Source organism: Xiphophorus couchianus, chromosome 21, assembly GCF_001444195.1.
Source record: "Xiphophorus couchianus chromosome 21, X_couchianus-1.0, whole genome shotgun sequence".
In the NCBI taxonomy this organism is placed as follows: Eukaryota; Metazoa; Chordata; class Actinopteri; order Cyprinodontiformes; family Poeciliidae; genus Xiphophorus; species Xiphophorus couchianus.
Window position 1 is genome coordinate 13,082,878 of NC_040248.1, and position 13,448 is coordinate 13,096,325.

General features: G+C 37.6%; 1 protein-coding gene across 2 annotated transcripts in view; it reads left to right on the forward strand.

The window, feature by feature from the left end:
* The first annotated feature begins 4,661 nt into the window (after window positions 1–4,661).
* Window positions 4,662–13,448, forward strand: part of dok6 (docking protein 6) — a 62,178-nt gene continuing 53,391 nt past the window's right edge. The window contains exon 1 of one of the 2 annotated variants that reach the window (XM_028005583.1): window positions 4,662–4,993. In XM_028005583.1, the coding sequence (XP_027861384.1) occupies window positions 4,928–4,993 (66 nt within the window). In that variant the 5' untranslated portion in view covers window positions 4,662–4,927. The remainder of the gene's footprint in view (window positions 4,994–13,448) is intronic. The other variant, XM_028005582.1, reaches the window with a different exon arrangement.

A 13,448-nucleotide genomic window follows, 5' to 3' on the forward strand; every position in this document is an offset into this window, starting at 1 on the left:
ACCTCAGTTATCACTCAGACCTTAGCTACTGTACTCCAGATACTTTATCTTTTTAAATCTGTCTAGGATTTCTAATCAAAAACAATGTTTCTAACTTAGTCATCTATGTTTTTGTCTCCAATATCACTAAAACATGTTATTCTAGATTTTTAGAGGTTCAGATATATGCGATTGAAACCAGATGCTTACATTCACAGAGTAAAAAGACACACTTTTTTTCTTGCTGTCTGAAGTTAAATCTGACCAAAAGTGGTCAGGAGGAATGAGCCAGAACTCCAGCAACTGAGAAACTTGTGGAAGGAAGCCCAAAGGTTTTGACTCAAGTCATAAAGCGTAAAAGACAGTTATCCCTGATACTGACCAAATGTATACAAACTTCTGAATTCAAGGAAAGTTTAAAAAAATATAAAAAAATTGTTCCTGGGTAATTCTACCTGGCCTAAAACAAGGCAGCTTTGGTAAGATTTAACTTCAGACAGTGAGGAAAAAATTTACAATTTGGTGCATGTAAATATCTGGTTTCAACCGTAACATTGAATCGTTATTCATACCCCTGGAAGTTTTAGGTTTAAGGTAGTAATCTTTAATTGTTAACTAGTTTCCTCTAAATCCAAGTAATATCACCCTTTTGGGCTCAGCCAGAGGGACATAATCATTAGGATGATGCCAAGATCCCAACCTTAAAGGCTTAAAGCTCATCAACAAAGATGAATTTTCAAAATGTTAGTGGAAGCATCACAACAACAGTCTCCACTTTAGAAACTAGATTTAGAAACAATTTTTCCTCTCTAACTTTTACTTGAGTGTGGACAGAAGATGAAATCAGAGACATTTTTAATTTTGTAAAATATCTGTATTAGAAAAGCCCTTAATCATAAACTGTACTTATGAACTTTGTGCAGCATACATAACTCTATTACATAAGCCACTTCTATGTTGCATTTCTCATTACACCAGTAGCCTTTCCAATTGATACACCTGTGCCTTCTGCCACCTAATATTAACTTCAACATCTCTTATCACAACCAAGTCAGAATTATAGCTTTGTGCTTTCACTACCACTTTATCTGCCACACTATCTTCGTATAAAAGCTGTCGTTGGATGCTTTGTATAATACGGTTGACTCACATTTCCTTTGCCAATCCTTACGTCACACAATTAGTTTCATTGTTCAAAGTGTTGGCCATCATCAATTCAGAACTGCCTGCTAATGATGAAAAAAAAGCCAAAGTACAGTGGTGGGCTAAAATTGTATTTACTTAGTCGTATGCTGTCAAAAAAAATGTGGAGATAATATCCATGCTCAGACAGGTAGCAACCAAATTGTAAAGAACGAAGCAAAGAATGAAATGTTCCAAACACTAGGCTGTTTAAAGTATTTACGTCAAACCTTTTGTTGAAGAAGATGGAATGGTTCCTTTAGTTAGATGATGATGAAAATCCACAGATGTGCCTGATTCAAGATAGAGATAAGATAAGATAAGATAAATCTTTATTGTCATTGTCACAAGGACAACGAAATTTAAAAGGTAACCCTTAGTGTTGTCAGTGGCAGTTCTTGCATTGATGCTAGCCTGGTTGAACCCCTTTGTCTGCCACCTGCTAACCGATCAAAATTTAGGAAATCATCAAAGATTTGGGGATAAACACAGTGTAGTCTAACAGAAAGCTTCCCTATTCTCTGAAGTAAGAAGGGTGCCGACTCCACAGTGACTCCAAATGCACAATAAGCAATATTTGTTCAGGTGCAAGTGACAAATAAGTTACATACTTTTATCTGCTGGCTGTGACATCCTTCTAGGGGAGTTACGGCATGGTATAAATAATGAAGACGAGGCACTTGATCAAATATGTTGGCAGGCATAGAATTCTTGGATAATTCTAAGAAAAACTTTTTTTTCAGTGAACTGAGGCAGTGCCATGACATAAACTGTTTTGAACATTCACAAAATGAGATTGTGGTAATTCATTATTGTGGTGGCAGAATCTTTTGGTTCAGGATGAAGGAAACACCCTGATAGAAGCAGACATTAGGCATCCATTCAACCATGTTCAATGCATTTTCCAGTGAATATCTCCAGCTGTCACTGAGTCACCAGTTAATGTTTGTGTTTTTGTGGCAATACAGAGACACACAGAACATACAACAAAACACACATAACTCATATAGAGGTGGAAGCTTGAATTTTTTTTTTCAACTGAGGGAAGAAGAAAGTGTAATAAAACCCCAAGCATAAGGAGAAATTCATGCAAATTCCATTTAGGAAGAACCTGGAAAACCCAAGGCCTTACTGCTGCAAAGCAAAAATGCTAAAACTACACCACCATCCAAGCATCTTATTGTAACATTTACACACATTGGGTCACTGATCACTGTATTAGCTGAAACCAAAATGATTTCATCAAGCAGATAAAATGAGCAATCCACAGTCTCTGGACAGAGTATAACCCTCTCACACAGAGAGATCCACCTAGGTTTACCCTGTGAATTCGGTCCCCATTGCTGGAGACAATGGCACACACCTCCATATTGCACATTAGCCAGCTTGTCTTATGTGTCCTGTCCAGTGGTGTAGTCAGTTGTCAGTTGCAACACAGATTTAGTATTTTGTGTGCATGATTCAATCTCCTTGCACACACTGAGAAAACAGAAGCATTTCTGTCTTTACACAGAAATGAGGATATACAAAGTAACCGCAATCCAGATGAATTTAAACCACAAGGCAAACTTGGAGATGACAATGCAGTTTCACCTGCATATTATGTTTCAGTCGGTAGTCTGACCAAAAATGTCAAAGGTTGAAAGAGAATGGCTCTCATTAAAGAAACATAATGTCAAGCACACCTTATAATTAATAATGTTAAGGTTTTAAATCCCATACATTTAACTCAACTGTGCATGCCTTAGAATGCCCCAAAAAAGAACAAAACTTGTGAAAGTAAAAACTTGGCAGCAGAAATTATTTATAGGCTACAATATCTATTAAAGATGCTGGTACTCATACTAACCATGCATATTGCCCAAAGCATGAGCCCTTTCTGTTTAAAAGATGAAAATGAAAAAGTAATATTATTTGAAAAATGTATGACACATTTCATCCACAACTTATGCCTTCCAAGAATGAGGTCATCTTTTACTTACTTATCTATTCACTTAAGAGTCCATATAATATTATCATTAGCATGCAGGATGATGAAAAGCAGAAAAATTCTCACATCAAAGAAGCTGAAGGCAGCAAAAAGACCTATTTCTAAAAAGACTTGAATTATTATTTAAATCAAACTGGGCACAGTTGATATCCTGCGATTACACTTTTTGAGAAACTATCTTTGCATACTTATGATGAACCAATATAGCCTCAATAATATCCTTTATGCTGCAATCACTGGCAGTTGAGCAGAAAACATACATACATAACTAAGACTGATACTCTAGCGTTCTACTTTGACATTTTGTACAGAGAGACAGACCTTTGACATTTCCTTTTGAGCATTCGATATCAGAGTCTAGTTGTATGTGCTACTGTCACCAGGAAACTCCACAGATTCTCTTCAAGATTTACGTGTTAGAAATTAGATGGCCTTGCAAGAAGTTTGATATTATGTTTATCTATGTCTGTGTTAATTTTGTCAGATTGTGGATGGCCTCACTGATAAAGATGCTATGGGTTATAAAAAGCCTCCTCTGTATGTCTCTCTCTTTTAATGGAAGTCACTGGATATGTAAACCTCCCTTTCAGGTGAGAACATCAGGACCTTTCTAAGAAATGTCAATTGCCGAAATGGACTTAAATGTTTGCTGAGCCCCCTAGTGTTTTTTTTTTTTATTTTTATCTTTTTTTTAATGTAAGTGCATGTATAAATATACATATGTCGGATTAATAATATTCTTAAATAAAGGATGTTAAAAAAAAATAAAAATTTTTGTCAGATTGTATTGAACTTAATCCTGTTCAAAACCACAAGACAGAACCTTTTCAGTTTACTTTAAAAGTTCACTCTGCATTTAAATGATACAAAAAAGGTATTTTAAAGAGTCAATAATGTCATGCATTGAAGAAATGTTCCCAGCATCTTTGTAAGATAAACACGTTCAATGTTTGTCTTTGTCAGCCAACTCTTCTTTTTGTGTAAAGTATATATATTTCAGACTTCTTTATCATGGGTGTTGTCTATGATATGCCTCTGTGAGATGCATAAGTAAAGGCTCTGTAAGGCAGACTGAAAATCTAAAAATTTTGGATTAAACTTTTACAGATATTCTGTCTCTTTGTAGTGGTGTAGTGGCGACTGTATTTAAATTAAATTGGGAAAAAAATAGACGATTTGTTAAAGACAAATACCTTGGAAATCAGTCTTACTGTTTGTACTAGTTGGCAACATAAGATCCCCATGAAGACTGTAAATGCTCCCCAGGCTGCACCCCTGTCTACTCCTGTGCTTTGAAGTTTTAAGTTGACTTGTCTTTTTGTTACTTTGTTGATTTTTTTGAAACGAAGGGCTAATAATAAAAACATTTTTCTATCTGTCTGTCTTTCTCAAACCAAAACAGAATAGGAGATCCAGGTTGTCCTCGACAGCGATTCCGCCCCCCCTCCTCCATCCCCTTCGTTCTCCCGGGATGGTGTGGTCCAGGAAGCGCCTCTGCCTCCCACCTCTCCCCGGCTTCAGTGAATCAGCTGACGAATGGTATCTCCCTCCTCTCCCGGATGGATCGCTCCGCTGAGCCCGGCCAGCCTGAGCGCTAGCTGACACTGGAGCAGGTTGCTCGCACCACTTGCTCTCCTCCTGTTGGATGTCAGACGGACGTAGCTTCAAGTTAAAGCTTTCGCCACTGAAAAAACAACAACAAAAAAAAAAACATACACGACGCTATTTATTTTTCAGCGCATCTTTCGGATAGGAAGCGACCTGCTTCCCCTCACCATGGCTTCCAACTTCAACGACATAGTGAAGCAGGGGTACGTGAGGATACGGAGTAAGAAACTGGGGGTGAGTAGCCACTGTTGCACTTGCTGTCTGCCGCGGGCGGAGAAGGAGTTGGAGAGAGAGCAGCCCCATTTGTTGGCACTCAAGGGCAGCTGGATTGAGAAACAGCTCTTAATTGCTCCATAGCAGCCGTCCTGTTGTGGGCTCTTCCAACGGAGCAGATAAGTTTCTTTGGGTGCTGCTTAGTCAACAAAGACATACAGTGAAACCTGTGGAAATGACTGACAGCTGCTGTCATGTGGTTGTAAAAATAAATGTGTTTACAGCTTTTGCTGTTTAGAGCGTTTATTTTGTTGGAGAAGCTCAAAGTTTATTTATTTCATCCAAAAACTACACTTCATAGTAGACCTCTGGAAATGTATAAATTTTCACAGTTTAACTGTACACTTTCTGCATCAAAGAATTATTCTCAGCATTGAGAGACTGTCTGATTCAGTGATAGCAGCTCATCAGCTCATTGGTAATGGACTTGCACTGACATCCAGCAAGGAGGAGAGAGAGAAGAAATGCCCTAAATGCCTAAATTGAAATGAATGATATACGTTCAATCACAAGCACCCCATTGTCTGACTCATAAAGCCATCTGCTTTTGTTCATACTTCCAGCTCATTATGCCTGCAGAGCGGTCACACTTCCTCTCCTCTGATGAAGTGTGATGACGGGGGCTAATGATGTCTTTGCTCTCACACCATCACCTGGCTTCATCAACAATATTTTCACTCGTGTAGCAGCTTCCGAGGCTAACTTAGAGTAATCATTGTTAACAAAGAGAACCCTCTGATCTATGTTGAAGAAATTACATGAAGGCAGTAGATTACACACCCCTGAAAAAAACAAAAACAAAGCCAGGTTTTGGCGACATGCAAAAGAGACGGTAGAAATGATAAAAACAACTATGTTTGATAAAACAAAGCTGTGCAACAGCTGAAAAATGCCATGCCCATGATGAAATACTGAGGTGGCATCATCAAGCTCTGGGAACACTTTTTCTGATCTGGAGCTAGATTTTTAATCAAGTCAAATTAGATTATGAACCATCCTAAATAAAAGTCCGTTTTGACCAAAAACCTTTAGGTCTCATGTACAAAGTGTTGGATGGGTCAAGCCAGAAGATCTTTAGGGTCATTGACAGAGACTGTGGACAAAACATGTCCTCACAATATGATAGAACTGGAAAATATTTTCAAGGCAGAGCAGGTAAATATTTCGAAGTCCAAATGAGGGGTCCTGACAGACTCCTACCAAAGAAGACTGAATGCAGAAATTGAGCTGCTTCAACAAAGTACAATTTGAATGGTGTACACACTTTTGCAACCAACTTGTTGCTGCTTTTTGTTTTTCCTATATTGCCCTCTCTGAGGTCTGTTTGTTTCTCAACTCATTAAAGATTGCGTCGACGTAAGCGTGAAAAAGTTTTTGAAAGAATTTGTAATGCTTTCATTTTTTAATGCTACAAAATCTGGGTTTAACTGGGGTGTGCATACTTTTTATATTCACTGTATACGAAAGTTTTGAACAATTAGTCCCTCTGTACTGCTGAGGCTAATTTCATCACACCATTTGAACGGTGTCTCTTTAACAAGAGACAGGGTTTATGTTTGATTGCCAGGAGTCACTTCAGTCTGTAAGAAATACAGAGTAATTTAGTGGTGCCATTCCTCCACATGTTTCTGGAAGGAAACATGTGGAGGACATGTGCACCCTTTTTACACAAGTCTGCTGGGTGTAAAAAGGGTGCATTTGGACTTTTTCACAATTTTATTTCCAGCTATTGTCTCAGAGTTGCTAAACATTTAGGAGAAATTCTGATTCTGAAACCATTCTTTTAAGTCTTTTTAATGAGGAAGTGCCAGAGATACCACCATTTTTGTCCCATTAATAATAATAGCAACTTCTCAAGCCTGCTGTGCACTGTAGCTCATCTGACTGACAGACATCCCTCTAAACTTTGTTCTTCTCATACAAAATAGACTAATTTGTTTTGATTTGAAAAGCAAAGACAGTCCATAGCTCAATAACAAAATGTGCGGCACCCCTCACTTATGATGACAAACCTGTAAAATTATAGGAAGGAAGGTGCAAGTGACAACTTGTGCAGATAGCCTGACTATCCAGTTAACAATTGCTTTGTATACTTGTATCACTCTATTTAGAAGATGTGTTATTTTTTGTGCAACAAGTATTTGAATAACACCCCATGAATTTAGTGTTTGCTTCTATATTTTCCTAATACTATTTGAAAAACCTCATGGTAACAATTAGAACCAGAATATTAGAAGTAGAGGGGATATTTTTCTGTTTCAAATAGAAACATATGCAAATTAATACTGTAATTTTGCAGATTTTTTTCCCTAAATGCTCTCATAGCAGCCCACAAATACCCAAAGAGTTTAGTTGTCAACATGCGAACCAGCTTGGATCCACTCGAGTCAGTTTATTTGCTTTTTTGCATAAGCTATTTTAACCGTCGATGGCCTATGACTTTCCAAGGCAAGCGAGGAGCCGTGTTGGCTGTGCTTGAGGTGTGGATGCCATATCGCTGCCAGCTCTGCATCTCATCCCTGCTGTTTGCTGAAGAAAAAACTGTTTGTGTCCTGATCGCCCACTCCCTTCAGCCCCTCCACCGCTTGCCGCTGTTTCATCATAAAAAAAAGTCATGCTGCGATAGCCTCGGAAGACCCCAGTGTGGGCAGGCTGAAAGGATTTATCTTTACACGGTAGGGTTAGTTATTCCAGCATGATTAACATTCTGATTCAGACAAAATCAAGTGATAACTGGGTTGCTTTAGGCGTCTGTGCGCTGAAATTGGTATGGAGCCTTTTCTCTCCGTAGGAGGAAAATATATAAAATTAAGGTGTTAAATTGGATATATGACAATCTTTATGTGTGGCACTTATAGATGTAGGATTACCGTACTAGAATAAAATGCGGTGTGGGAGATGATTCACAACAGGCTTAAAGGAAAAAAACAGACAGACTTGTTTTGGAGTTTATTTTCAATGTAAATCTAAGCATTGCTTTAAATTCATCATATTTTTCTTAATTATGCAGGGTTTTTTTTGTTAATTTCACAGCTCAGTGATGTTCAAGGGTGTGAAGTGAGTCATCCTGTTCCCCATGTGCTATATACAGAGATTCAGACCAGAAGGTTTAATTTATACTTTCAAATATAGCAACACACACGGAGATGTGACGACTTCTTTGCTGTTTTTCTTGAGACTGTCAATATTTTTTTGAAAGTGGAACCTGCATGTGAAGAACCTCATAATGTTCATCATGTACATATATGAAGAACATTATATATAAATGCAAGCATAATCTTTAATTACACTTTTTTATTTTCACAAAAAAAAGAAATATCAATAAAAAGCCTTGAGATCGTAACAGATTTGCGCTGTCAGATAACTTTCACCAAGAAGTCTGTCAGCTTGTTTTGACTGCCTTATTCAGCAGCAGATAAAGGCCATGCGATGTAAATATCAAAGCTTTATGAATGCTGTGACTCACACCATGTCCTGACAATCAGAGGCCATGGGCAACTCGAAGCAGCTTCGGAGTCCTCGGATAATAAAAATTCATGTCCACGATGCAAGAGAGCTGCTTAGGAAGAAAGCAAAGTGTTTTTAGCCTGTTGATCTTCTGTTCATGATGTATTTTAGTGGCTGTTAACAGGAACAGCGGAGATCAACTTGATGTCTTCCCAGAAAGATCTGCAGATGGCATTACTAAAAAAAAGTGTTGTATTAAAAAAGACATTTACTCATGAAAGAAATGCAGGAGAGTTTGCAAATGCTCATTTAAACTATTCTGTTGAGTTTTATGAAGTCTTTTGAAACATAACTGAGTTTTAGTAAAGCACTACTCTTTGCACAGATTCTCATTTTTGGCTCCAAAATTTAGCTTGACACCTAACAAATGAGGTGCGGGGGAGTTATTAAAATTTGTCATCATCACTTCCCTTTTTCTTTTTGTCATTTTTAAACACACACAAAAAAATTAAGTAGTGAAAAAAGCCCAAAACAATCCTATGTGGAGAAATACAAAATGGTGCCCAATAAAATAAAATAACTTATAGTATGAGCTTTAATTTTTTTTAGGTTGATTGAAGTGCCGAGGAGCATTTTGTTAAAAATCTGACTTCTGGTTTCCATGGTAACAAGTATGTTGCCACATGGATACATACCCTGTTCAAAATAAGTAAGACAAGAAAGCATTCAAGTAAGGGTAAATTTTGTCAGAGATTTACCAAGAAATCAGCTGGTGATTAGAATCAAGCAGTTTCCATCCTGACTGACAGGATTTCAAAAATCACTGAATGGATTATACTGAGGAGCTATGAGGTGATGCTAACCGCAACATTATCTTCATTGTAAAAATGAAATATTGTACAATAAAATTTGCGTGCAACTCTCTAGATAAAAATAATGTCTCGCTTAAAAAACGTCTACAAATAATTACTTACGTTGTACTAATTCCTTGATAAAAAAGTTATCTTTAAACTAAAACAGTCAAATTGACCACCTAGCAACATCGAGCCTGGTGATGGCTGATGGGTGAAAACTGTTTCTCAGTCTGTTGGTTCTGGTCTTTATACAGCTGAATCAAGCAGGGCGTGTCCTGGGTGCGATGTGTCTTGGAGAATTTTCATAGAACAGTGAGAACTATTATGTTCTGGTAGTGTTGGCAGATTATATCTGATTCTCCCCTGGGCGACAATATGTGAAGGAAATTGTTACAATGAGAAGAAAAGTCAAAGTTTCCATTTTTAGTGCTAGCAAAGTATTTTAAAAGAAGCAGGAAAGGTGTAGGAAGCTATTTAAAAGGAAACCTTTTCCCTTCATTACCAAAGCCTGCTGATTTTATTCATTATGTCCGCTACAACAGAGTGGGATTTTGGCGTCTGCCTGTCATTTTACTTGTTCTCCATTTATTACTTTCCCAGTTTTCCTCATTTCCTGCCTCACTTTTTATGGTTTGAATAATCAGGTAAGAAAGATGTCATCAAAAGCCTACCTAGATTGAATGATGTTAACATGAAATCCCTGAATAGTAAGAGTTTAAAAGGCTTCTGTAAGGGTTTATATTTTCAGTTGAATACACATTGAGAAAAAACACAAGCTGATGTGTTCAATTAGTGATTCTAACGGTGTTAATCATGCTAATTGTTTAATATGAGATGTTAAGCCAGTTCAAAATATCAACTCTGCAACCATGTAATCTTTGTTTAAAATAGTAGTAAATTCTGTTTTATGAGATCATTTCTTTCACACATACAGTGTGACATTGTCTCTGCTCAGTAATACAATTACGTAATGACTGCTCCTGGGTGGAGGCTGGAAAATATCTGGATGTTGTTCAGTATTTGGTCTTCCTATATTGAATTCTTGTTCTTATTCTCTCAAGTCATGAAGGACACAGAGAAAATGGCTACATGCCTTAGAGGACTGCACAACATATTGTGAATTTATCATTGTTGTAATGTTATTGCCCACAGTATTAATATTTCAAAGGACCATTTTATGACTAATATATTCCAAATGTTGTGAGTTTCCATATTGCATGCTGATATATTATCCAGCCTGTTGGGTGCCGTCCCACTGCAGTTAATGCTTACAACTGACTGAACCGAGATGCTAAAGGTCGGAGGGAGTCTTGGAATCACAGATGAAAGAGGGAGGAGTATGATTATTTATTTCAGAAGATATCATCATTGCAATATCTGCAGATTGTACTGTCATTGCAAAGTGTACATCATGCAGCACTTGCCAAAATCCATAGATAAAGCAGTAATTAAACAATGTCTTCAACCTTTGTGAAACAGCAAAGAAACAAACCGAACGCCTATTGCTAGATCATTGTTTATTTATTTCATACTTTAGCAGAAACCTTACAAAACTCAAATATGCTTTCTTTATTTAAAAAATTCTTATAATTGCTCTTCGCCTGTAATGTAGAGTGACCATTTCAAGTGTTTTTTTTTATTTATATATATATAAATGCATGCATTTACTGAAGATTATGAGCATATGACCTGATGAGGGCTTTAAAAGTCTCTCAAATCAGGACTTTGGATCTTGCTTGACCTTCAGCTCCTCCCACTTCAGGTTTCTAATGTAACGCTGTGCCATTTAAAAATGAATTATACATTATTTTTATTGAAATATAGTACAGTTGACTAGTTTCTCCTTATGCAGTATGCATTAAAGTGGCCATAGCAATTCAAACAGTTTTGGCCTGAACCTATTGCGTCGTTCACCATGACTGGCTCATTCCCAAACCCCATCATGTGTGAAGGTTTAGGTCATGGGATCAGTTCTGTATTCGGGACAGTTATCACAATTACCAACTGGGGCACTTTCCTTTTCTGATTCTCTTTGTTCTGGGATATTTGTTTTATTTTTTCCAGTGACTTGAATGTCAATGATTTCCTATAAAAGCTAGATTATTTGTCTCTTTCTTTGTGTGACTGAAGAAGCTGCTGTGTTCTAGAATGCACAAGTGCTTTCTTTTCGTTCTCACACTCTCCCCTCCTTCCTTCTCGACTAAACCTTCACTGTCACCTCTCTCCTCCCCCCTGTCTCACACACCTAACAGTGTCACTCTCATCTCTCTTCTCTTTTTATCTTTCTTCCTTTTCTATTTTACCTGGCTATCTACCTAACCTTACCCCCTTTCTTTCTCACCTTTCTCCCCTTCCATGGTTTGTAGACAGCTGCGGGAGTGAGCACAAAAGCATCCTATTCATCACCCCACGCTGCACCCTCTATAACCCCAACAGGCTATTTCCCCTGACACGCACACACACACACACACCCCACACACAAATTGGCTCGGTTCAACACTGAAGGACTGGCACACACATCACACATACACACAACAAACAAGTAAACAATCTGCTGCCAAAAAACACTGTGGATTTTCAATTAATTTTAACCCTGTTGCGTTCCAACATACGGTAAAATTTTTCTTTCTGCACAAAGACAGACTGAATGCTCGCAAGAGCCAAAAACAGAAGTGTCTCTCAGCAGAGCAAAAAGAAAAGAAAACAGAAAATGCCTCGGAAACAGCAGTAGATGTGATGTTGCTGTGGTCAGTGCAAGCTCCTTTTCTATCAGTGCAAAAAAGAAAAAAAACGGATGCTTATCAGTGGTATGGGGCGCCTCCTGAAAGTCTGAATAATGTGACCTTTGAGTGTGTGTTTCAGTCTCTGAGCAGGTACATGTTTCTCAGGCTTAGGATCACTGCGGTAAACGGAAAAGGTCAGCTGTTGAATATTTTCTGATCGTCTGCCCAGCTTTTCTTGCAGCTTTACCAAAAACGGTCAATTTTGGCCACTGCTAGTTTGCTGTTAGCTCCTTAATTCTTAGTGGTGTTTTGTCTCGTTAATTGCTCTGGAGATTAGATACTGACTCAAAGGAAGGTGAGTGATAGTTTAAAGAACACAATAATTCTGAACACATAGACCTCAGAAACAAATACAATGTAGTCAGCTGTGAGGATGCTTAATTTTTAGCAACTGAAACTGTACACTGGTAGTTCAAATGCAGACGTTAAATTCAGCAGCGGCAAGCATATTTAAAGAAACCTCTTTTAGAGGTAAATTTGGATTCTTTTTAATAGTGGGGCTATGTGGTGTCAGAGTTGCCAAATTTGTGCAACAGAGATAGAGTTCAGAATTTTAGCTTGTGAGAAGCTATGAGCTGGTACTGATTTGATCTATTTCCGATTTCTCTTTAAGAGCTGTAGGAAAAAATGAGAACAGCAAGGGGTTTGACCTGTGATGGGGTTGGGTAGGGTGGTTCGATACTGAGGCCAGACAGGAAAATCATATTAACTAACTTGACAGTTTAAGTGCAATTCTGCACTCTTACAGAGACTTTGATACCTGGACATAAAGGACAATGTGATTAATAAGAGTTTGACTATAAATAAGAGTGCCACTGAGCCTTAGATGTCCTGTGGATACATCATTTGATTGTCCGTTTTGCCATCCACAAACAGTTCAGAACAAATGGTGGAAGCCAAGAAAAAAAATATTTATTTAGATATTTTACCCTAAGATCCAATAGCTCAGCAGTTTTCCCTAATTGTAGGTAATTTTTCATGTTATTAAATATAGAGGTAAAGAGCTCATATGTACTACTGCATATCAATAAATTTGAAAGTAATTTAAAAGTTAATCTATTTTAGTAATTCAGTAAACAAAAGACTTTACTAATATGGATTCATTACACACTGTTATTTTTTTCAAAGTGTTTATTTTTTATGTTTACGGTTTACAGCTAATAACCAACCTCTTTAATTGGAAAAGCTTGACCGTTGTCTTGAAGATGGTCATTGACACTTTCAGAAGGATGTAAGCAGCAAAAGGTCAATGCTAAAGAATGACCTTTTAAGTCACAGAGTAGAAGGAAATAGCATGGTACAAAAAGTTCCCCAACCAAAAGGGATGACCAA